Source organism: Bufo gargarizans, chromosome 1 (genome assembly GCF_014858855.1).
Source record: "Bufo gargarizans isolate SCDJY-AF-19 chromosome 1, ASM1485885v1, whole genome shotgun sequence".
In the NCBI taxonomy this organism is placed as follows: domain Eukaryota; kingdom Metazoa; phylum Chordata; class Amphibia; order Anura; family Bufonidae; genus Bufo; species Bufo gargarizans.
Genome location: NC_058080.1, coordinates 138,569,345 through 138,595,749, shown reverse-complemented (window position 1 = coordinate 138,595,749; position 26,405 = coordinate 138,569,345). Strand labels below are relative to the sequence as shown.

At 44.2% G+C, this 26,405-nt stretch overlaps 1 protein-coding gene across 10 annotated transcripts in view; it reads left to right on the top strand.

The window, feature by feature from the left end:
• Positions 1-26,405, top strand: part of FRYL (FRY like transcription coactivator) — a 317,468-nt gene that overhangs the window by 236,978 nt on the left and 54,085 nt on the right. For all 10 annotated transcript variants that reach the window (XM_044298955.1, XM_044298912.1, XM_044298895.1 and 7 more), the window contains 15 exons: positions 586-746; positions 10,886-10,996; positions 12,606-12,760; positions 12,884-12,983; positions 13,733-13,901; positions 15,053-15,312; positions 16,844-16,984; positions 17,125-17,293; positions 17,517-17,601; positions 18,528-18,640; positions 20,533-20,683; positions 20,804-20,907; positions 21,425-21,610; positions 21,708-21,909; positions 26,083-26,204. In XM_044298955.1, coding sequence (XP_044154890.1) covers positions 586-746; positions 10,886-10,996; positions 12,606-12,760; positions 12,884-12,983; positions 13,733-13,901; positions 15,053-15,312; positions 16,844-16,984; positions 17,125-17,293; positions 17,517-17,601; positions 18,528-18,640; positions 20,533-20,683; positions 20,804-20,907; positions 21,425-21,610; positions 21,708-21,909; positions 26,083-26,204 — 2,229 coding nt within the window. The remainder of the gene's footprint in view (positions 1-585; positions 747-10,885; positions 10,997-12,605; positions 12,761-12,883; positions 12,984-13,732; positions 13,902-15,052; positions 15,313-16,843; positions 16,985-17,124; positions 17,294-17,516; positions 17,602-18,527; positions 18,641-20,532; positions 20,684-20,803; positions 20,908-21,424; positions 21,611-21,707; positions 21,910-26,082; positions 26,205-26,405) is intronic.

The window sequence follows — 26,405 nt, the reverse complement described above, 5'->3', positions numbered from 1 at the left end:
ATGCTGGAACTGTGAAAAAAAATAAATGCCGGATCCGTTTTTCCAGATGACACCAGATAGGCGGATCTGGCATTTCAATGCATTTGTAAGACGGATCAGGATCCTGATCCGTCTTACAAATGCCATCAGTTGGCATACGTTTTGCCAGATCCGACAGGCAGGTCCGACGACGGAACTGCTTGCCGGATAACTCTGCCGCAAGTGTGAAAGTATCCTTAGGTGTGGAAAATGGTCTAAATTTAGACTGCCGCTGGATACGCCGAAGTTATGTAGAGTCCTGCACCTCTACATAACCTTGGTGATCCACCACCAGCTATAGGGCTTATTAAGACCGGCATCTAAAACATTCTGTGTGTCCATATGTCAGCATGGATGTATTATAGCAGGTTGTGTATGTTCTGTAGCTACAATAGACAGTACTATACTATAGTAATATAATACATAAATATACAGTACTATCACTATAGAAGAATCCTCAAGGTAGCAACCTGGAATTAGTAATTTTTAGAGCAATGCTTGTGCAAGCAGGTGGTGATGAGAAGAATGGTGTCTGGATATTGAAGTGAATGTTCTCTTTGTTTCCAGTGCACCAGAGACGAAGTATTTTCCCTCAGCAGAGTCTGCGCCATAGCCTCTTCATGCTATTCAGTCATTGGGCAGGACCATTTAGCATCATGTTCACACCACTGGACAGATACAGTGATCGGAATATGCAGATAAACCGGCATCAGTACTGTGCACTGAAGGTAATCTATTTCTCATGTCAGATGATAATCATAAAGCATGGCAGATGAGCTGCATCTAGCTGTGTCAGGGCTACTGGCAGACACCCAGGCAGGTAACTGTCCGTCATCATATTCCATTTAATCCCCCATGCATGACAACAGGATTTCACCTAAACTCTTGAACTCACTACCCCAACACATCAAAATCTACAGCTTTCCCCCTCAAAGTAGTCCTCTATGCAACCACTGCTGGTTTGTATTGCCAGACAAATGACTGATCTGGAGTCAGAGGTGACTGCTTTTATATGTATGTCCCTCTCTCTGTCACATTAACTTTTCACACTCCTCCCTGCCACGTGCCTGATATTGACTAGCCAAGAACACTCACAGAGAAAGAGTAAGGCTGAGTTCACATTGTATTATATTTGATGTGAAAAATAGCGCAGCATGCAGCTCAAAGTGATGGATTTCCTCGTAAACTAACAGTAAGTCAGTGGGGTCCATCGGGTCATGTTTGTGTGCCCTGCATGTGACCGATCCAGCACTTGGTTGTGTTTTCCGTTTGCGACAGAGATCACAAAGCAGATTTCATTAGAGCCCACCACATATGTCACTAGTATGTGTTTTGTGCTTTATTCCAGGAGCCTTGTCATGAGTGCAGTTGCTGTAGGTTCTGTCCATACCTTGTCCAAATTAGGCTCTGTCAAGTGACAGCCGATGAACTCCATTGACTTTTAAGCCCCTTTCCCATGAGCGATTTTTCAGTACGGGTGCAATGCGTGAAGTGAATGCATAGCACATGCACTGAGTCCTGACCATTCGTTTTTATGGGTCTGTTTTTCACATATCTTCTCTGCGTTACGTGAAAATCTCAGCATGTTCTATATTTTGCGTTTTTCACACAGCCCTTGCCCCATAGAAGTGAATGAGGCTTCCGTGAAAAACGCCTTACATCCAGATGTAATGCATTGGTTGCCTAGGAGATGTACACTGAACAAAAATATAAACACAACACTTTCAGTTTTTGCTCCCATATTGCATGAGCTGAACTCAAAGATCTGAAACATTTTCTACGTACACAAGACCCATTACTCTCACATATTATTCACAAATCTGTGTTAGTGAGCACTTCTCCTTTGCCGAGATAATCCCTCCCACCTCACAGGTGTGGCATATCAAGGTGCTGATTAGACAGCATGAATATTGCACAGGTGTGCCTTAGACTTCCCACAATAAAAGACCACCCTGAAATGTGCACAGTTTTGCCGGGGTGGGTCAGAAAATGTATCTGGTGTGGCCACCATTGGCCTCACGCACTGCACATCTCTGTCGCATAGAGTTGATCAGGTTGTTGATTGTGGCCTGTGGAATGTTGGTCCGCTCCTCTTCAATATCTGTGCGAAGTTGCACAATATTGGCAGGAACTGGAACACGCTGTCATACACGCCAATCCAGAGCATCCCAAACATGCTCAATGGGTGACATGTCCGGTGAGTATGCTGGCCATGCAAGAACTGGGATGTTTTCAGCTTCCAGGAATTGTGTACAGATCCTTGCAATATGGAGCCGTGCATTATCATGCTGCAACATGAGGTGATGGTCGTGGATGAATGGCACAATAATGGGCCACAGAATCTCGTCACGGTATCTCTGTCCATTCAAAATGCCATCAATAAAATGCACCTGTGTTCGTTGTCTATTACATATGCCCCTGCCCATACCATAACCCCACTGCCACCATAGGCCACTCGATCCACAACGTTGACATCAGCAAACCATTCACCCACACGACAGTGAGGGTGAACGGTGAAAACCGGGACTCATCCATGAACAGAACACCTCTCCAGTGTGCCAGACGCCATCGAATGTGAGCATTTGCCACTCAAGTCGGTTACAACGACGAACTGCAGTCCGGTCCAGACCCCGATGAGGACGACGAGCATGCAGATGAGCTTCCCTGAGACGGTTTCTGACAGTTTGTGCAGAAATTGTTTGGTTATGCGAACCGATTGTTGCTGCAGCTGTCCGGGTGGCTGGTCTCAGACGAACATAGAGGTGAACATGCTGGATGTGGAGGTCCTGGGCTGGTTTGGTTACACGTGGTCTGCTGTTGTGAGGCCGGTTGGATGTACTGCCAAATTCTCTGAAACGCCTTTGGAGATGGCTTATGGTAGAGAAATGAACATTCACTGCATGGGCAACAGCTCTGGTAGACATTCCTGCAGTCAGCATGCCAATTGCACGCTCCCTCAAACGTTGCGACATCTGTGGCATTGTGCTGTGTGATCAAACTGCACATTTCAGAGTGGTCTTTTATTGTGGGCAGTCTAAGGCACACCTGTGCAATATTCATGCTGTCTAATCAGCACCTTGATATGCCACACCTGTGAGGTGGGATGGATTATCTCGGCAAAGGAGAAGTGCTCACTAACACAGATTTAGACAGATTTGTGAACAATATTTGAGAGTAATGGGTCTATTGTGTATGTAGAAAATGTTTCAAATCTGAGTTCAGATCATTCAAAATGGGAGCAAAACCGAAAGTGTTGCATTTATATATTTGTTCAGTGTAGATCGTTATTTTAAAGGTTTTGTTTTCACACGCGTTAAAAACACATCAAAACTGCATCCACGTGGAAAAAACTGAACGCAATCTCAGACAAAACTGACTGCAGTTTTTTTCCTTAACAGACCCTGAGAGAATTTGGAACACTGGATGCGAAAGAGGCCTTAAAGGGCATCAGTCAGCAGGATTAACACTATTAAACCAGCCATAATGCCTGATGTGGCACACCTTGCTAATTATCACCCCCAGATCTGTGCTACAAATAGGAGAAATAAATGTTTTTAAAAATATACAAATTGGGGTTTAAGTGCACTGAGGGCGGCTATAGCCACTGGGTGCACCTTAGCTTCTAAGCTCTGCTTCCCTGGACATTTCCCCTCCATTGTCAGAACCAGGTGGTGGGGGGGATTCCAAGGAAGCACAGTGGAAGAGCTAAGGTGCACTGAGTTACTTGGGTGCACTTAAAAGGATTGTGCAACTCAGAGTAGCCAGACTCTCAGTGGTGATCATGCTTACCTCATTCCGGTTCCATCACCCTGCAGGCAACTCTGCAGGTCCCGGCTCTCTAGAATCAATATCCTGTTGATCAAGGTCACATGACCACTGCACCTAATCACTGGCTGCAGCGGTGACCTATCACCCATGTGGTACGTCACTGGGTCACGTGCCATATGGATGACAGGTCACCGCTGCGGCCAATGACTGGTTGAAGAGGTCACGTGACCTCAACAGGATGTGGATTCTAGAGAGCCAGGACCTGTGGAGGTGGCAGTAGAGCAAAACATTTCGGTGAGACCTGTGACATGCGTTGGCGGCGATGAAGCTGGAAAGCAGCGCTGAGGACCAGGTAAGTGTGATCACCCCTGCAGGTCTAGCCAGTCTGTGCGGTTTGGTAAAGCTAGTTTGAAGTTGCAAAACCCCTTTAACCCCTTATGTGCATATGGTTAGAAAGTATTATTTCTCCTAAACGCAGCCACGGAATGGGCATAGAAGGGTAAGGTTTTAATCAGCAAGGCTAACCTTGCCAACCTCATGGCTGGTTTAATAGGGCTGATCCTTCTGACAGATGCCTTTTTAATTTAGTCTTCTCAGGTGCAACTGAGATTTGTCGTTTTGCTGGGAAAAAATGGCACTCCACACAGGGTTATTTTTTTCCATCAAGTGTGACAGAATCTGCGACGGCCCCCCAGCAGTTATGTGAACAGAGCCTTAGTTCTTTATGTCAGGCGTCCGTTGTCTTTTGAAGGTCAGAATCGCATAGCGTGCTGCGTTATTCCATCCAGCTCCAATCCTCGCTCATATCCCCCTCTGCCCTGTCTTGCACGCTGTTGCTGACCAGTACAGAATGCTTTTCCATCGGAGGGAGGATTAAATAAAGTGTGAGAGCACTTCTGTTTCTAGGTCATTGCTCCATATAACCATAGTAGGTGCTCTGATCACGACTGCACAGATCTCTCTTTCTGCACAAGATAATCTCTGTATTTATAACCCGAAATACGTCTAGCCCTTTATAGTCCAACAGATTGCTTACTTTATTAACCTCTGCACTGCCTCACATCAGACAGAGCTCTTCTATGGATTATTATTATTAAAGGGATTCTGTCACCAGATTTAACCCTATTAATCTAGCTGACATTAGTGATGTTCTAATGTCAGCTAAACCTAACTAGCCCATTACTTTCTTTTATCTATGCCCCCGTTACACCAGAAATCTAACTTTTATAATATGATAATTAGCCTCTAGGAGCAGGGGTGGGGGCGTTATTCCTGCTCCTAGAGGCTCCGTTCTCCCACCTTTGTCGCCTCCCTCCAAGTCCTGATTGACAGGGCCGGGCAGTGCTCGCATCTGTCTGCCAGCCCTGTGCTCTGGTGAAATCTCAGTATTCGGCGCAAGCGCGCGGTAAAGGAAAGACGCTGGCAGCCTCCTCACCACGCCTGCGCCGAATACCGAATGGCACGAGATTTCTCCAGAGCACAGGGCTGGAGGACAGATGTGAGCGCTGCCTGGCCCTATCAAGCAGGACTTGGGGAAGGCGACAAAGGTGGGAGAACGGAGCCTCTAGGAGCAGGAACAACCCCCCCCCCCCCCCTCCTAAAAGTAGAAATAGGTTAGTTAGGTTTAGCTGACATTAGCACATCACTAATGTCAGCTAGCTTAATAGGGTTAAATCTAGTGACAGAAACCCTTTAAAGCACCATTCATTCCATGGCGCTGTACATATGATAAGGGGTGCACATACATAATACAGACATCAAACATGAACAAGACGAGTTACAAACTGGTACAGAAGGAGAGAGGACCCTGCCCATGAAGGATGTGCGTGTAGCCAGTGTTGGTACTGTTAGACTAGAGGTGATGTTCTGAGCTTCTATGAATGTGACATATTAGCATTTGGTGGAGATCGGGGTGCCGAATCCCTACCAGTTAAGATGATACATTTGCTGGGACTGCTGGCCCTGCCCTCCCCACGCCCCTTTTCAGGAAATTGGCCAGGCCGGTGGAGTAACGGTACTTGCTTATATATATATTATTAACCCTCAGAGCTATCTGGTCCTGTTCTGAACCTAGTTCCTACCGCCACTGGATACTGTACAGCCTGTAGCATTACCCTCCTTCCATAGGCGGAGTAATTGCATTTGCACTGGATACTATACTTCCGCCAGCATTCCTCTCCTTCCGGAGTAGGAGTATTTGCACTGTAAATTTTGTGGTATTACCCTCTTTCCATAGAGTAGTTGCACTACCACTGGTTCCTATACAGACTATCGCATTGCCCTCCTTCATTAGGCGGGTAACTGCACTTCCACCGGATATCATACGTCCTGTTGCATTACCCCCTCTGCAGGCAAAGTAATTGCACAAAAACTGGTTCTGTCCTTTCAGGTTTCCCACTTCTGTAGGTGGATTAGTTGCACCACAATTGCATACTGTAGATCCGGTAGCATTACCCTTCTTCCATTGGCGGAGTAGTTGCACAACCAGTAGTGCTTACACTACCAGTGGACCCGGTACATCTTGTCGGGTTCCCCTCTTCCGTCAGCAGAGTGATTCACTGTCTCTGGAAGCCGTCCATCCTATGTCGCATTGCATTCTGTTCCATGGAAGGCTTATTGCTAGACTCGATCCCTACAGTCGCCTTATCCCCCGTGATAGGTGGTATTTTGGCACTACTAGATACTGTGACTACACCACACTATCTCTTTCCTCAGGTAGTCATTGTTTGGATTGGTATTGGGCACCTACGTGGCAGCCTCTGTCTTCCAAGTAGGACTGTAGCTGACAGGCTGTTGACTCAACACGCTCGGCGTCCATTCTCGGTCAGGTGGAACGTCTGCAGTTTCCTTCCTTCTCAAGCGGAGCGTTGCGCTAGCACCATTTTCTTGGTGACTACTCAGGGGGAGCCTCTCCTCTGGCCCTAGAGACCATAGTTGTGACTATGGCCTCCCCTCTATGGGGCAGCCTTGCGCTGGCCATAGATTTTATGGCTACTGCTGTTCCGTGTCCACTACTGTGTGACTCCGTCCCAGGGGGAGTATTTGTGTTCATCGTTTTTACCGCATCCCCTTTCCCCATGTTGAGTATCGGCCCTGGTGTTTTGTGCGGTATCTGCGCACTATTCCCCCTTCTAGGGGGGGAACCTTCTCGCTAGTTGTAGCTGTGATTGTGCCTAAATTTCCTTCTCACAGGTGGTGCTGTGCTCATGTTCGGCCATCACTGGGTGCGATAGATCCTCCAGGCCTTATATGTATGGTGTTCCTGAGGCGCTGGCTGACAGGTACTCTTATTCCCTATAGTGCTGTTATCTGCCCATACCATGACGTGCTGCAGCTGGTGGGTTTGCTCACTTCTCGTGGGTATTAGTACGGTTTTCTGTGCATGGTATAACCTGCCGGTTTCTATGGCTCTGGTTTTGAGCCTTCTTCCCTTCACATGTAGTGCATTGCCTCTACCATCTGCTATGGTGACAGCATCAGCATTGCCTCCTTGTGGTTTTGGATATGCACTTATTCAGTTTTCATATGTGAATTGTTTGCATGGCTCCCCTCCGCGGGTAGAGCGGTCGTACTGTCCTTGTTGTCATCCCTAATTGCTGGTTCCCTACTGAGCCACATCAGCCTCTTCTACTTCTCCCCTTCCGCAGGGCGTGTAGTTGCACTTTCTCCAGGTACTGTTTCTGCCTGCTCAGCCAGTTTCCATAGCCATTGAGTTCTCGTTTGCCCCTTTTCTGCTGTAGAGTGCCTGCGCAGGTGGTATTGGTTCTGTTACCAGTTCTTTTCTGGGACTTGTGGCGTTTGGTGTCCACACTCCCTTCCTGGCGCAGTATTTATGCCATCTCTGGTTCCTTTCGGCCCGTATTGTGCATTCCTCGGATAACCCCATTCTTTTTTTCTTTAGGTGCTGTGATTCCGCAGTGACAGCTAACAGTGTCTGATGGGTTTACACAACCTTCATATTTTCGTCCCTTTGGCCTAGGAGTTTTTTTCTTCAGCTTCCGGTTAGGTCTGCCAGTTCAGGCAGCCTTCCATGACTCTCCTCTCTTGTTCTGGAATTTAAGGTCCTCCTCTACCTACTGCTACTTATCACATTGGCGTTTCCATTGGGGAACACTCTTATGCAGCAAACCCCTTGGAAGTATTTGCTTCCGGAGGAAACTTTTTTTTTTTTCCTGCCAGGTTACTCCCCTCCTTATTTGTGGTTTGGGTCGGTTTCACTGCCTTGTTCCCATTGACTTTCTTCACTTCCTCAATAACTTTTTCTTGTGGGCCAATTTCATGCCCGTCATCCAGGTTCTCTAGCCCTGCTTTGTTCATCATGGTCCCGCTGGAGTGGTTTTCTATTCTGGCAGCCTGTTATGGTTTTGGGGCCTTGCCTTCTGGCACCCCTACCGTTGGGGGACAACATTTTTGTCACATCTGCACTTCTCTGTCCCTTGATATCCAAATGCCATTTTTAGTTCGTCTTCTTCCAATCCGTTTTCCACTGAGTGGTTCCCTTTTTTCTTCTCACACCGTGTTGTGTTTGTTAATGGCTCTCGTGTGTTTTTTTTTTTCCCTGAGGTTCTGACCCATGGATATCACTTCCTCAGAAGTCTTCTAAATGCAGGCTAGGTCTCTCTCTCCTGTATCTTCTGCAGTCTTCTAAGCCGTGACTTATATTCCCTGGACTGTTCTTCTGCCCAGCCGGAGCCTCTGCGTGTTCAGCTGCTCTCTGGCTGGCCTTCCTGGGAATGATTCTTACTGTCCCTTTTCAGGGTTCCAGGTGTGTCTTCCCCTGCATTTCTGTGCGGGGCATTATGAACGGCCTTGGATTCGTTCTGTTTTTGTTCCCTCCCCATGATACGAGCAAGAAAATAGGATTTTTTTTTTGTGCTTACCTGTAAAATCCTTTTCTCGCTGAGTTCGTTGTGGGACACAGCTCCCACCTTGTAAGTACATTGCTGTCTCTCCTTGATGGGTCCCTCCAATTCTTGATTCTGACTTCTCTTTGCCTTTCTTTCTTTTTATTGTTTTCTGTTGGCTTCTCCTAGCTGCTCCTACTGTTTTTGTACAAACTGATTAGCTCAGTGTCTGCAGGAGGGGTATAGCTGAGAGGAGGAGCTAACACTTTCTTTGCTTAGTGTCGCCACCTAGTGGCAGCAGCTATACCCATGGTCTTCTGTGTCTCCCAATGAACTCGTCGAGAAAAGGATTTTACAAGTAAGCACAAAAAATGCTATTATTCACGTATACATTATATCAGAGGTGCACAACCTTTTCTGGTTACACATCCAGGATGCCCAGATAATGGGACAATACATGTGAGCAGCCACTAGAAAGGGACATGTCTGTAACCGCAGGGTTGTGGGCTGCAGGTTGTGCCCCCCCCTGCATGACATTTTTTGGTGCTGAATGGTGTTCTGAGAAATGCAAAGGAACTCTCTTCCCATTTAGGAGACTGGATGCCCCCTATAACCCCTTTGTGCTGTAAGCTGAAGTGGTCAGCGATAGCTTCACAAGCCTGGTCTCCATTTGATCTCCTCTTGTACGCAAAGTCTTCCTGGGCCCCTTCTTGTCAGACATTTGTCCAATCCTGTGGATAAAACCTGAGTGCAGTAAAGCTGATCATTAGTGCTTATGAGCAGAGTTCTGTGAAGTGTAATTGCAGTAGATGGGGTTTGACAGAGCAGATGATTATTGGTGTTAATAAAAGGTAATTTGACGTGTCATGATGGACCTTGTTACTTCCCCTCGGCCTGACTAATAGAACTGTGAAATAGCCTGACCTGGCATGAGAGGTGCAGGTGATTTGGAGACTTTTATATCCGGTTTATTTTTTTTCCCAGTGCTGAAGTAAAACGATGATTCTTTATTAAAGGGGGTCTCTGGGAATTAAGAAAATTAAAATACTTTAATATTACTTTATTATAAATATATTCCCAAACACCTTTCATTAGCGATAATGGCTCGTTTTGTCTGGGGAGCGATCATTAGGAGAAATAAAATGGCCGCCGACCTTTTAGTACACACAAAACCTGTCCTAATCACAACATTGAGGTAAAAAGCTGCCTCATCCTCCTCTCTGCTCTGCTTGTCAGGGATTATGATCCTGAATACATTTTAATATGATCTTCAGCTGAATCTCTGTAGGAATGGAGTTCATGAGGAGACATGAAGTACAGAGAGGAGGTGGGGATGTGGCTGATGAGCAGCAGCTCTTGTATGCAGTCTCCATTACCACAGTCTGTCCTGTGCTCCATTCTTGCGGATTCTTATCTGTATTCAGGATCAAAATCCCTGACAAGCAGAGCGGAGAGGAAGATGAGGCAGCTCTTTAGCTCAGTGTTGTGAAATAACTTGTCTTCCTGTGTGATTTAGGACAGATTTTGTCTGCACTAATAGGACGGCAGCCATTTTATTTCTCCTAATGATTGCACCCCAGACAAAACGAGCCATTATAACTAATGAAAGGTATTTGGAAATATATTTATAACAAAGTAATATTTAAGTATTTTCTTAATTCCCGGAGAACCCCTTTAAGATTTAAAGGGTTGGTGAGAGATATTAAAAATAAATTCTATGACCAATAAACCTTAAAAATGTATAAAATAATCTATCTTCACCTTTTAAAGTCCCACCACTCACTCTAGTGCTGCCCATCCAGTCCCTGCCATACAGAACTGATGACGTCCCCTGGCTTCAGCCAGTCATTGTGCTTGAACGGCTTGTGGTTTCGGCTGTAGATACCAAGTTTGAATTGCCGCTGATCTGCACAAGGATTAGCCGCTTTGTCACTCAGTGGAGCTAAACCTTTGCTTTCTCCATACACAGTCCATGGAAATAAGTTGCGTGCATTTTATTTCTTCAGTGGAGCTAAAAGCCACACATGTGAACAGAGGTGCAGAAAACCAATATGCATGTGGTTAGGATTGTTATCAAATTTGATGCAGATTTGGGTGTAGAATCCATGAGATTTGGGTCAACAGGACTTACCCTCCTAGTGGTTGATCTATAAAAGTAGTATAAAAACCATTTCAGTTCTGTATCGAAAATAGTATAAGACTAACGAGCTGTGAAGCATGGGGGATTGCTGACTTGTGTGTTCCTCTCTTTCCAGGCAATGTCGGCTGTGCTGTGTTGCGGCCCTGTTGCAGATAATGTTGGACTTTCATCAGATGGTTATCTGTATAAATGGCTGGATAACATCCTGGACTCCCAGGACAAAAAGGTAACATAGATTGGTTGCCATGTCTTTTACATTTCTTCCACAATACCCTATGGATCTACATTATGTACCAAAGGGATTGTCTCATCAAGACAGCTGCTTCTCTACAGACCCTGGCCAGGCGGTACCTGGTGATTGCCAGGGATTCCAGGAAGTGTCGCCTGAGTATACATTGGTCATGTGAATTCAGAGACCAGCGTGAGAGTCACTCTTACTTATTAATAAAGGGGGTCCCAAGCGGGTAAATCTGCTCTGTGACCATCATATACTCTAACAGAACATGTGGATAGGCGTCTTTCTTAATGAGACAACCTCTTTAAGGCCACCTGCACAGATTGAAGATTACACACTTTATTCTAGGTGGAAAAATGCAGTGTAATACAATAATAGCAAAGTGTATAAGATTAGACAAATCTCATGTACACTTACCTTTTTTCGTTCTGTGTGGAAGTTGACCTGCTGTGCGGATTTTGAAATCCACTTCATGTCAATTGTTTGTGCCAGTTTCATCTTTTTCAATGGAAGGGTGAAATCTGCGGCAAATCAGCACCAAATGGCACCCATGTGCAGGTAGCTTAAAGGGGTTTTCCAGTACTTGGATATTGATGACCTTCAGGGTAGGTCAACAATATTAGATCGGTGGGGTCCAACACCGATCAGCTGTTTCAGGCAGCTGCTGGTGTCAGAAACTATACAGTGGATGGAAGTCTCCGTCCACGGGTGTAGTTTTCTAGAGTACTGCAACTCCACTTCCATTCACTTGAATTGGAGCTGAACTGCAGTACCCTGGCACAGCCAGCACACAGTGGATGGGACCTTGTGCTTCTAGCTCCATCCACTTTATAGTTTCCAGCACCAGCAGTTGACTGAAAACAGCTGATTGGGGTGCCCAGTGTCAGACTCCCACCAAACTGATTTTGATGACTGTATCCTGAGAATAGGTCATCAAAGGAGTATTCCCATCTTGCACAAGGGGGGCATATCACTAGGTCCCAGAACGGAGCGGGGAAGGTGGTGGCCAGAGGACCCCGGGTTTTGGGTGGCCACCGCTCCCATTCATTTCTATGGGGCTGACAAATAGCCGAGCCAGCGATCTGCAAATTTCAGCTCCCCCATAGAAATGAATGGAGGGCAGCTGCGCATGCGCAGTGCACCCTCCACAATCTTCAGGGGTTCATTCTCGATAAAGGTGCGGGTCCCAGAGGGGTGGGACCTGCACCTATCAGACAATGGGGGCATATCCTAGCGGGGCATATCATTGCCCTGTGATCAGCCGGCAGGCAAGAGAATGCTCTTTTGTCGGCTGATCGCTTCTTTTATGAGACGGTAAAAACTGCTTGTCTGCAGCACATCACCCCATGTATACAGGGACCATCATGGAACCGAACAATTGCTGAAATGATTGTAAACTATAAGCGATTATTTGTGCGGCTGTTCACCCCGGACAATTGCCCAGTGTAAAAGCTCCTTCTGCCGAGCGTCAATCTGCATTCGTTGAGAGCTAAGGTTTATACTACTGAGTTCTCTCCTCGGTCAGTCAGTCCCAAATGTAATCTTTTGAGATACGTTGTATGTCCGGTATTGAGTTGTAAGTTGATTTGTCTTTGTTTAGGTTCATCAGTTGGGTTGTGAAGCAGTGATGCTTTTACTAGAACTCAATCCAGACCAGAGCAACCTCATGTTGTGGGCAGTGGACCGCTGCTACACTGGCTCCAAAAGAGTGGCCTCTGGCTGCTTCAAAGCCATCGCCAGTGTTTTCCAGAACAGGTATTCCCGATGTTATATGTACATGTGTATATAGGTTATAAAGCTATTGTTACACTGTGTACAAGGCATGTAGCGTCTCCTGTGATCATGGTGTTCAGCGCAATCTATGTAATCTCTCTCTAGGGATTACCAGTGTGACACAGTTACCCTCCTTAATCTGATCCTGTTTAAGGCGGCGGATTCTGCCCGGGATGTCTATGAAGTTGCTATGCAGCTATTGCAGGTTGGTAAACCTTGTTTATTGCACCGTGCGTGTATAAAGTCCAGTAACTGAGCAGCATATTGCGCATAAAGCTTTTTAACGGTTCATGTAATGCTGTGACCTCACTGTATAAAGAGCAGGAACAGTGTGATACCTTGTAAAAAAATTGTTTTCTTCTTAAAAAAATAAATAAAAAAATAGTCATCGTGATTGGGTTGGGGGCAAGGGCGGACTGGGAATTTAAAGTGGCCCTGGAAAAAATACTAAAAGTAGCCCTGTTTTGTAGTCTGGTCCAAATTGATGGAAGGCAGGGTCCAGCAATACCATATTGTGGCACATTATACCACCCCAACAGAGCCAAATACCACAGTCCATCACAAAATACTGCCAGCAGCACAAAAATACCCCAAAACTTCCACTGGCCGGCCGTGATGAGGGCTCAGGAGACCCACTGGGAAATTTCCCTATAAGGTCTATGTGCAATCCGCCCCTGGTTGTGGGCACTCTTCCATGTAAATGATATCCAGTGGTGGCAGTGGTGAAAATTGGTATTGCAAGATCTAACTAATGCCCTGGCCCTTCTCAATGAGACTTAATTTCTTTAATGAATTACTACAATGTTTGGTTAATTACAACCCCAAATGGAGTTTTCGGATTCTCTTAGTATAGAAGCACTGTAGTATCTTTGATTCCTACTAATTTTAGCAGTGTTATTTTATGTAGAATTTATATGCGGTACTTACCTGAGTGTTTTCTATTGGCTTTCATAGATTCTGGAACCGAAGATGTTTCGCTATGCTCACAAATTAGAAGTCCATAGAACGGATGGAATATTGAGTCACCCATCTCCACTACCACACTTGTACTCAGTATCTTACTACCAGCTCTCTGAAGAATTGGCGCGCACCTACCCAGAGCTAACACTTGCTATTTTCTCAGGTATTCAGTTCACCTTGTCTTTACAATGACCAACATAGCCGGCAGTTATCAGGAATGATTGAACTGTTCATTCCCAATAATTGCCTGCTCGTTACAGGAGGTATTTACATGCAGCAGTCACCTCCGCTATCTATGGAAACAAGGGATCACTGCTGCAGTCACTCATCCCTATAGAGAATCACAGATTCTGGCCAGCAGACTGGTGACCGCAGTCCTTGATGGGTGGCACCGTTAGACATTTATCATGAACACTTCTTTCCTATAATTGTAACGATCATTGACCCATGTAAAAGGGCCTTTAGCTTGCACAGTATATTTCCCGTCATTGTAAAGGGCTGTGTAGTAAATGTATTCTGTATTCTGCACTTCACAGTATAGAGAGCCTATTGGTAGGACACACCGAGGAAAGGTAGCATCAGTATGATACCCTAATAGAGTGGCTACAGCTGCCCCCAGGGGTACTTGACAGGTCACATAATCATTTTAGAAATACTCCTTGAGGTCTTCTGATATTTCCTATGACGCAAACTGCCGCCTGGTAACATTTCCACTTCACATCTGTAAATTCATCACCCGAACTTCTTTAAAGAGGTTATCCCATGAGCAATGTAAAAAAAAAATCAGACATCATATGGCACATACCAGTCTCTTTCTAATAAAGCTAGAACCAGCCCTGTACCTCACATGGATCCAGGGCAATACTGATTAATTGCTGCAATTGCACTGCTAGCTTTATTTCAAGCTTGCCGATCAGGGGACATGTCCTTTCTGCTGCAGCTGGTGGGAGTTGAAGAACGGAACAGCTCATGTGTGTCAGCCTCAGTGCGCTGGACAGAGAATTTAGAAAAAGTCAGGTGTTGCTTTGAAAAATGTATACATTGTTTTTGTGGGACAACCTCTATGAAGAGTAACTACACTTTATCAAACCGTTTGATATGTCTTAGCGACATTTCCATCTTCATCTTACTCCTTGTTTTAGTGATCAAGGGGGGTCTCAGCACTAGGACCCCCACCAATTAAAACCTTTTATGTGTCGCTATGACAGATCAGAAGTTTTTCTAAAGTGTAGTTAAGTAATGTATATTTAATATGACTACAATGTACTTGGTATATTTAGCATTTTTTGTACATTTTTTTTTCCCCCCCCCCAGAAATTAGTCAGCGCATACAGACTGCGCACCCTGCTGGCCGTCAGGTGATGTTGCACTATTTACTTCCCTGGATGAACAACATAGAACTGGTAGATTTGAAGCCTTTGCCCACAGTCCGCAGACACGAGGATGAAGTAGAGGAGTCACTAAGAGACCGAGATGTGATGGTGAACAGCAGGCGCTGGCTGAGAGGAGAGGGATGGGGTTCACCTCAAGCCACAGCCATGGTCTTGAACAACTTACTGTACATGACCGCTAAGGTAATACATGTCTGTTTACAGCAGGGCGTAGTGGATTGTTATTTCTGATGTCATCTGGAAACCATTGTAGTCTTTTAGACCTTTTGTTATTTTTCTGGCCTTTCTTTTAGTCTTCAAATAGAATTTCAAAAATTGCTAAAACTTTAGGATCAGGGCAGATAGGGGGAGAGGGCACTGATGTGCCCAGTCTTCACAAAGGTTTCCAGCAAGTTACACAATCTGTGCTGTATGCTGCATTTGATTGTGAAGGATTGGGCCACATATGTAGACACAAACATGAATATGACAGATATAATATTTCCAAACTATATATCTGTGAAAGTTGCCAAATGTAAAGGAGATCTTCCATAGGAAATGTGTACATCAACCACTAGAAATGGCAAAGTTTGGATATCAAAATTTCTTGTCCTTTTTTTAAAGCAAGACCAGAGTTTCAATCATTAAAGGGGTTGTCCGGAGCTGAATCAGCATGAATGAGTGACGCATCAGAGCGCTTCCCCTTTCCCTGTGCTGTATCGCACACGGCAAGGTCCAGTGACGTACCGGATCTCTGTACGGGAATACTAGGCGGAGACTCCCGCCTAGAAGTGGCACTAATGGCTGGTCTTAAGCGCAGCACTATAGACCGCCCATTAGTGACATCACTGTGATCACTGCTAGGCGGAAGTCTCTGTCTAGCAGTGTAAAAATGTAAACAATACAGCCCTTGTCCTGCGCAATATATCGCAGGGCAAGGGGGAGCATTCTCTGAGGCTCCACTTATACGGGCTGAATGGGTGAACAAGGGGTTATTTCTGGGTTCAGCTCTGAACCTGGACAACCCCTTTAAAATGACACCATGATGCTGTAGATCTTCTAAGCTCCTTTCTGGAAATGCCCCTGACATCGGATGTTTTGCCAGGAGGGAGAAATAAAATGTATAAGAGTGGGGCTACACAGTGTCTTTAGTCATGTCAGAGATTGTATTGTAGCAAGTATTTGCAACTAATAGAAGTGAATGGGTCATATTGTGACCCACATGCTTTCGTGACCACCACCCAACAGTCACAAGAAATTCCATCCTGTGGGATTCCGTGCAGCTGTCAAGTGGCGGTCTTGGCAATTTGCAGGTCATTTACTTACATTAGTTGCTATGTAGGCAGCACTACACTGCAATCTTTGGCCATTTGACATGTCGTAAGCAAAGTTGCCATGTAATATGTAAATGGCTTACCAGGAGTCATCAGTACTGGAGGGATGGAGGGTCTTTGACATTCTGGAGCGCTGCTTTTACATTCTGGACATGCGCAGTGAAGTCAGGTGTGCTGTCCACAAAGTACATCATTACTGATACGTGTACACAGGTAACTGCTGCTGAAGCCGGATGTGATTTCGATATTGACATATTGTGGTTATAACACTAAGTGGTCTTTTATGTGTTTCTTGGTCTCCCATTACAACACTTACCAAAAATATGGGAAGCGTCTAAGTTCAGAGAATGAATATTTGTGTGTTCTGAGCACAGCTTTCACTTAAATGTGATTACTTCCAGTATGGCGATGAGGTGGCTTGGTCAGAAATTGAAAACGTGTGGACCACCCTTGCAGATGGCTGGCCGAAGAATCTGAAAATTATTTTGCACTTTCTTATAAGCATTTGCGGAGTTAACAGTGAACCCAGCCTCCTGCCTTATGTGAGTATTTACCGTGACTGAATCTCCTTTTCCTAACCAGCCCTTTAAGGACTGCAGATCCCCTTTTATGACAGCCGCCTGCCCCTCAGGTTTGGAGGCCATACATTTTAACCTTGTGCCCTTACTTCCTTGGTATTCAGGTGAAGAAGGTGATTGTGTATCTGGGCAGAGATAAGACCATGCAGCTCTTAGAGGAACTGGTCAATGAGCTGCAGCTTACAGACCCAGTGAGTTCTGGAGTGACACACATGGACAATCCACCATATTACCGCATCACTTCAAGCTATAAAATACCCTCAGTCACCTCAGGTAAAGAGAAATATTGCATCCCCAATACTGTAATAGTCATTTTTTACGATATGTCTTTATATATACAATAAAAACTTTTCATTACCTTTAGTGACTTACATGAATGGCTGGCACACAGTGACTTCTCTGAGCACCATTTCTTATTTAGGTCCAAAATGTTTGCTGAATAATTTTCTGATTTATTATGATTTATTATTCTTAATTGTATGTATTGTTTTGGCAGGAACCACATCCAGCAGCAATACAATGGTAGCTCCTACTGACAGCAGTCATGAGAACAAGCATACAAGGGACGGCATTGAGGAAAAGTAAGTATGCTGGTAGTTGCCACCGCGCAGCCAAATTTGGAGAACATTAACACATTGATTTTGAATAGACTTGAGGTTTTGCAGTTATACAGCAGGTGTAGAGCTGGGATATTAGCCAGATTTGTGGTAAAACCGCATGTCTGCATTACTTATGATGGTATTGGCAAGCTACATGTGAAGTCGCCTATAGAGGTTGTCATGGTCCCACCCATATTGGTATATGTACAATTAAAGGACAGCTTTTTAGTAAGCTTTTATGTATAGTAATATTTCTTTCAGGGTCACACAGTGGAAGGAGCCTCCTTCTTCCAGCTTCATCCACTATATAGTCTCCAGTGTTTCCACCCTAAACAGCTGCTCGATGTGGGTGCTGGGTGTCGGATCATCTCCGATCTGATATTGATGACCTACCTAGGGATAGGTTATCAGTATCTAAGTCCCGGAAAACTACTTTATCTTCGTCATTAGTTTCTCATCAAGAAAGTGCAGCAGTAGGGGGTAGGACCATAAAGATGGAAAGATAAAGACACATTTCAATCCTCTAGTCTAGTGCATTCCTTAAAATGGAAAAGAGAAGCCATTATAGAAACAAGATTATGTTTGGACAAGACGTCACATGGAAAATCCTCTCACAGATGACAGATGGTAATGCGGCATGGGAATTACACAATTCTTGGGATTGGCATTAATATGTGTTTCGGTGGAAAAGAAGATCAAGAATCATATACAGGCTTATGGTATAATCCATTTAGAAAAGCTGTAAATGGCTGATGTTACCATGGAATGCGCATTACATGCTGTGGAGGGAGACGCTGTTAGTTACATGCTCTTATATTTTAGCTCATGGCTGTACTATAATCTCCTTATTCTGATTTAGAGACTGCAAGCGTGCCATATGTATGAAATCTTCCCTTGCTTTTTTATAGCTATGCCCATCTTGATATCTACAGTGGTCTGAATAGCAACCTAAACCGCCAGCACCATAGACTGGAGTCCCGCTACAGCAGCAGTTCTGGAGGGTCTTACGAGGAGGAAAAAAGTAATCATGTTCATGTTTTTTTTTGTTTTATACCTTGTTGTGCAGCATTTAAATGGGGTATTTCCACCATTTCGACAGCATATGCCAAAAATGTCCAATAGATGTGAGTCTTACTTCTGGTACCTACACTTTTCTTAACAGGCCTGGTCTCATGGGTGCTGTGAATACAGAGGCATGCGAAGCCACCCTCCATTCATTACTATGGGAGCGCTGAAAATAGCCAAGCAGTACGCCCTCTGGGACTTTGCAGGCTTCAATTTTAGCATAGATGTGACCCGCACCTATTAGACATTGGGGGCATATGTTAGTGATATGCCCCCAATGTCTGAGATGGGATTAACCCTTTAACTCTGCGAATTGGTGACAGTCAGACTGTAGGAACCCTGAGGCCTTGTGCATCTTTAGGATGCCTTTCATTCCTCGTCATAAATGTAATGCCCCCTCCGGCAGTCCATGCACCAGACTGAAATTGACACCATCTATGCACATAGCTGGTATAGATTTAAGTCATCATTTCCTCCAGTTTCTGGTACGATTTACAAATGTGCCACAGCCGATGGACCTGTCATCTGCACCAAGCCCCACCCTTGCCATTTCCTCTTTTCAGAAACTGGCGAGGGTGGCATAAAAGCACCAGTTGCATCTAGATTTAATCTCAGTGGTATTATAAAAGTTCTTTAAAATCAGACTTTGTGACTCCTAATGCCAAAAAATCAGGTGTAATTAAATGGTAAATCTCCCCCCATTGAGTGAAATTTCTCTAAAATATTTGCAATGTTCAGATGCACCCATTTTCTAATCCGATACATGCATCCTGTACTATTACTGAGTTTTTGCTTCTCTAAGGGACCATTCACAGGGCGTATTTTGATGCTGTCAAAATCCCTTGCATATACCGCCAAAGAAACCACTGAGATTTCTGCTGCTGCTGTTCAGTTTGGATACCACGTACCAACTGGTGGCTTGACGCCATTGAATGAAGCTAAATCGCAAGCAGATACCCGCCATGGCTCGAAGCAGAGACTGTCCGTACACTGTATCAAGAAGGGACATGTCCTTTACTAGCGCGGTCGTCACTCTAAACCTGTGGCCCACAAATTGCAGCACTGAAATCAGTGGGAGCCAGACACCACATGCCCGCTGCCGGAATTTTAGTGCAGTGTTTGCAGATATACTAATGAAAGTGTGCCAGAATTTTGGCTCAAATTGAGTCTGACTTCTGGTGCACACTCCGTGCACCTCATTTATTAGCGGTGTCCTTTGCTTTTAGACAATCTCTGCTCGATAAAAGCACACCTTCAATATAAGCTGAATACAAAGTGTCTCACGATCAGCTGGGGAGAAGCCGCACAACAAGTGTGGATTTTCTATGCAGCACCACAACAGGGGAAATGAAGCATTGCACAGTTCTTCTTCAGATCAATGGGTTGTCTGTGTAATGGATGACAGGAGGCGTCCTAGAGGTCGCCATCCACTGTGGCCAAGTGACTTATTTAGTTATTTATTTTACTTGCGTATATAGTGCTGACATATTCCATAGCGCTTTACAGACATCATCACCCCCTTATTAACTCTGAATTGTCAAACCTTTTAGTGTCCCACTTTTTGCTTTGCACTCTACAGGTGGCTGTGGCTTTGTGAGTAAGGGGGCATGACCTAAGATGTGGCACAATGCACAATTCTGGTGCAAAGTAAGCCAGTAGGTGGTGTAAATTTAGATGGTCTGATGATGCACCACATGTATCATCCAGCAGCCCCTCTGCGGTGAATCTGGTGCCTCTATAGACTGTCTAGTTGAAGTGTAACCTGTTTAGATCTCATTATTACTTCTCTAATGTACTGGACCTTGTTAATCTTATCCTGACTATTGACGTCTCCTTGTTGTGTTGCAGGTGACTCTATGCCACTGTTCTCTAACTGGCGCTTAAAAGTGATGGAACACAACCGAGCAGAGCCTCTGCCCTTCCCACCCACAGGAGGTTGCTGGTCACCCCTTGTGGATTATTTGCCAGAGACTACATCCCCTGGCACATCACTGCACAGGTACTAGTCGCATGCCTAACCGTTCTATATTCTGCATTCTTATCCTTAGTTCCATGTCTTTTTTACATCCTTATGGTTAAGGTAATTTTTTGTGTTTTAACTAGTTAATGTATTTTGTAGGTGCAACATAGCAGTGATCCTCCTGACAGATCTGATCATTGATCATAGTGTGAAGGTGGAGTGGGGAGGCTACCTGCATCTCTTACTGCATGCCATCTTTATAGGTAACTGCTTGCTTTTTACCAGTTTAGAATTGTGTTCTTGACACCGATTGTGCTGGTTTACTATTGCGCTACAGCTATGTTTTATTTTCTTATGTGTGGTTCATTTCAGTCAGATTCATAAAGAGCTGCTCTGGTTACAGTTGAATTCTGTATATTAATGCGGGGCAGCTTTTCCCATCTCAGAACCGACCCAGGATGCGGTGGGCAGACATGCTGGGAACTACGGAAACAACTGAGCGGGATGTGCCACGCAGTTTCTCTAGCTCCCATTCGCTTGTATGGGAGCCGAGGAAACGGTGTAGCAGAGCCTGTTCAGCTGTATCTGTAGTCACAACTACCTCTGGCGTTTGCTTCCAGGCGGGACAAGGTCAGAAGTGGGGCATTTTAGAGTTAGCGGCGGGTTGATAGGCCATAAATGTCTGAGGAGGAATAACGATCTAGCTAGATGTGTACTTCGTGGAGAGAAACGTAGAATTATTGCTGCTAGTTTCTTATGTGTTGGTGATTTTATTTTTAGGCTTTGACCACTACCACCCTGAAGTGTATGAGCACTGTAAGCGCCTGCTTCTACATTTACTGATTGTGATGGGATCTAATAGCAGTGTGCAGACTGTGGCGTCCATTCTCCTCAGGAATAGGGAATGTAATGAACCTCGGGTACTGACTGTAAAAAGCAACGCACATCTAGAGTTCTCCTTCACAGGTAAGACGCTAATCTTTTCACCGCGCCAGGATGAAATTTACAGTAATTAGACCTGTTTGTACGTGAGGTATTGTTTTTTTTTTTTTTGCCTTTTCAGGTATGAATGACTTTATTCCTGAATACCAGCCTTCCCCCATGACGGACTCAGGGCTCAGCTCAAGTTCTACCTCTTCTAGCATTAGCTTAGGGAATACAAGCACTGCTGTTTCTCACTTGCATACAAGCATCCTCAATGAGACTGATCTCTCTGTGGAGCAGGACGAGAAGGTCAAAACACTCATAGAGTTCATTACATCGAGGTATGCTTCTTCTCGTTTTGTATACCAATATGTCTGTGTTTTTATAGCAGGTTAGAACCTAATTTCCCATGTTTTGTAAAGGTTGCAGTTTATAGGATGAAAACAATGTCATGTACCGTTTGTACCTGATTATCAACCAAGAGAATGCAAAACATTAAACATTTCAATTGAAATTATTTAAAGGGTGTCTGACAACAGTTTTGACCCTGCAAAACTGCTGACAGAGCTGGTCAGGGGTTGGGGCCAGGTAGGTAATTATACCTTTACTGTAGCTTGTATTATCAGCAGGTCCAAGCCAATGAAGTTTTATTTCAATGGGTGTCACGCCTGTGAGTGCTTAGGGTGCGGTCTCTCACCGGGACGTGCTTTCTGCCCCCCATCCCTTCCCCCTGAGTGACCGTTGTAGCATCCAACCAGGAGACCACTACAGCTCCCACTCAGAGCAAGGGGTACGACCGTGAAGCAGCACTTGTGGCAAGTTAAAGGGAACCTGTCGCCGGGATTTAGGGTATAGAGCTGAGGACATGGGTTGCTAGATGGCCGCTAGCACATCCGCAATATCCAGTCCCCATAGCTCTGTGTGCTTTTATTGTGTAAAAAAAAAAAAAATTTGATACATATGCAAATTAACATTAAAGAGTCATATCTTACTTGTGTGACCAGAGAAGAGTCATATTTTCAAGCTCTGACTCATCTCAGGTTAATTTACATATGTATCAAATCCATTTTTATACACAATAAAAGCACACAGAGCTATGGGGACTGGGTATTGCGGATGTACTAGCGGCCTTCTAGCAACCAATGTCCTCAGCTCTATACACAAAATCCCGATGACAGGTTCCCTTTAAATTTTATTTTCTGGAAGCTGCCTAAAATAAAAATATTGCGCATATATATATATATATATATATATACAGACGTGGACAAAATTGTTGGTACCCTTTGGTCAATGAAAGAAAAAGTCACAATGGTCACAGAAATAACTTTAATCTGACAAAAGTAATAATAAATTAAAATTCTATAAATGTTAACCAATGAAAGTCAGACATTGTTTTTCAACCATGCTTCAACAGAATTATGTAAAAAAATAAACTCATGAAACAGGCATGGACAAAAATGATGGTACCCCTAACTTAATATTTTGTTGCGCAACCTTTTGAGGCAATCACTGCAATCAAACGCTTCCTGTAACTGTCAATGAGACATCTGCACCTCTCAGCAGGTATTTTGGCCCACTCCTCATGAGCAAACTGCTCCAGTTGTGTCCGGTTTGAAGGGTGCCTTTTCCAGACTGCATGTTTCAGCTCCTTCCAAAGATGCTCAATAGGATTGAGGTCAGGGCTCATAGAAGGCCACTTTAGAATAGTCCAATTTTTTCCTCTTAGCCATTCTTGGGTGTTTTTAGCGGTGTGTTTTGGGTCATTGTCCTGTTGCAAGACCCATGACCTGCGACTGAGACCAAGCTTTCTGACACTGGCTAGTACATTTCTCTCTAGAATTCCTTGATAGTCTTGAGATTTCATTGTACCCTGCACAGATTCAAGACACCCTGTGCCAGACGCAGCAAAGCAGCCCCAGAACATAACAGAGCCTCCTCCATGTTTCACAGTAGGGACAGTGTTCTTTTCTTGATATGCTTCATTTTTTCGTCTGTGAACATACAGCTGATGTGCCTTGGCAAAAACTTCGATTTTTGTCTCATCTGTCCACAGGACATTCTCCCAGAAGCTTTGTGGCTTGTCAACATGTAGTTTGGCATATTCCAGTCTTGCTTTTTTATGATTCGTTTTCAACAATGGTGTCCTCCTTGGTCGTCTCCCATGTAGTCCACTTTGGCTCAAACAACGACGGATGGTGCGATCTGACACTGATGTTCCTTGAGCATGAAGTTCACCTTGAATCTCTTTAGAAGTCTTTCTAGGCTCTTTTGTTACCATTCGGATTATCCGTCTCTTAGATTTGTCATCAATTTTCCTCCTGCGGCCACGTCCAGGGAGGTTGGCTACAGTCCCATGGATCTTAAACTTATGAATAATATGTGCAACTGTACTCACAGGAACATCTAGTTGCTTGGAGATGGTCTTATAGCCTTTACCTTTAACATGCTTGTCTATAATTTTCTTTCTGATCTCTTGAGACAGCTCTTTCCTTTGCTTCCTCTGGTCCATGTCGAGTGTGGTACACACCATATCACCAAACAACACAGTGATTACCTGGAGCCATATATATAGGCCCAATGGCTGATTACAAGGTTGTAGACACCTGTGATGCTAATTAGTGGACACACCTTGAATTAACATGTCCCTTTGGTCACATTATGTTCTGTGTTTTCTAGGGGTACCATCATTTTTGTCCATGCCTGTTTCATGAGTTTATTTTTTTACATAATTCTGTTGAAGCATGGTTGAAAAACAATGTCTGACTTTCATTGGTTAACATTTATAGAATTTTAATTTATTATTACTTTTGTCAGATTAAAGTTATTTCTGTGACCATTGTGACTTTTTCTTTCATTGACCAAAGGGTACCAACAATTTTGTCCACGTCTGTATATATATATATATGTATATGTTATGGTTGTTCTTTTGACTCCTACTCAGAATATTCATGTAATGTGTCGCTCGTTACCTCTGCTGCCCGAATGCTCTTGTACATGGACGCCAGAGTGATTCCTGCTAATGTGTTGACTAGCCATTAAGAATCAGAGCATTAGTAGCGTCATTTTCTCCCCTGCTATGGATGCTTTAGGTGGACATTTTGAAAGGGAATCAAAATAACACCAGGGGGGCCCTAACAAGTATGTAACAGCAATATCTAGACACATGAGCACATTTTTAAGTGGCTGCAATTAAAAACTTGTCATGTTTTCTGTGATCTAAAAGAGGAATGTAATGTTTAAACTATCTTTGCCACATTCTGGTTCTCTCAGCAACAGAATTTAGCTTATCTTAAAATGTCTGTCCAGCTAGAGGAAAAATGTTCAACCCGTTAACTTAGATAGAGATGTGCTGTTCATGCCACTGCGAATAGGGATGAAGGTGTTGAGAAAAGAAGTAGGAGTCATCTTCTTCCAAACAGAACATCTGTCCCCGTTCATGACAAGTGCGATCTTAAGAGTTTTGGTAGCGTCAACCATTTTACAGCTTATATTAGGTATAATATACCTAGGAAAGTTTTGTGCAACTTGTCTTTTATCAGTCATTAGTTCTGGCCCAGGGTTCTTCACAGCTGCATTTATAATTCTGCAGACCGTTTAAAAGCTATCACTCAGCTATGCTTTCTTATTTAGTTAAAGTTGAATTCCTGCCTTAGACCTGTTTGGCATATCCACGGGTGGGGCCAGATATTTATTGTATGCCCTGTGGACATGCCATACATGTAAAAGGTGCAAATACTCCCTTAAATTGACCATAGGCATAACATAACTGTCACTGGAACAGCTCGGTCAGCTTTCTTGTAAGACTCCTCAGAAAACATGTGTAGAGATAGCAGGACCAGTACAAGATGGCTAGTGCCATTTACACAATCTCTCAGCTTCTCACCTTAAATGGGTTGTGTCAATATTAAAGCCTACAGAATAGGTGGTAAGTGTCAGATTGCTCAGGGAGATATCACTGAGACCCCCTCAATCATGAGAATTGGGGTCACTTGTCCCCCCTTTCAGTGGTGTAATTGGTCAAGCAGGCTTATAGCCGCTCCATTTAACTCTATGGGACATAGCAGAGTCCTATACTTGGCCTTTCTTTGGTAGTTCCATGGAGTGGCAGCATGCATGACGGCCACTGTATTCGGACAGTGGACACGGGACCCCTGTTCTTGTTACGTCACAGCAATCGGACACCTGTGAGATCTATCCTGTGGGTACGTGAAACATTGCAGTCTTGTTACAACTGCTTTAAATGGGTTTGCATACTTTAAATGCGGCAGAACCGAAAGACTTCGGAACACATCTGGGTGGGAATTGAGCAGAAGAGCCCCCAGCCAGTCTGAGAGCAGCGGAGACCACTGCGGAACCACTCTTCTCACAGCAGCAGGTTTTTTTAAAAGGCAGGAAAACCCGATTAAAGAAAAGCAGTATTGTTTACAAGCATACTAAGAAATATATTTGTAACTGTATTATATACAAGAACTTTTTTAATTATTTTATTTTATTTTTTCTTATTTGCATTTTAGAAAAAGAGGACCTCTGTGGAACCATGAAGATGTTTCTGCGAAAAATCCTTCAATTAAAAGTGCTGAGCAACTTACCGTATTTCTAAAGCATGTGGTCACTGTCTTCAAGCACTGTAGATCAGGTATGTGTAATCTGAGGGTAATTTCTTCAGTAGTTCCAGGCTTTTCATAGTTTTTTTTTTTTTCTTTTTCTTTTTGTAAACTGCTAAGAAAAACCTTTTCAGTAAATTTCTTCATGCTCCATCCACCTAAACAAGCCTTCCTACCGATACAAATGGCTAAGGAATTGCAAAATTAAATGCTAAATTTCTGATTCAGTTTTA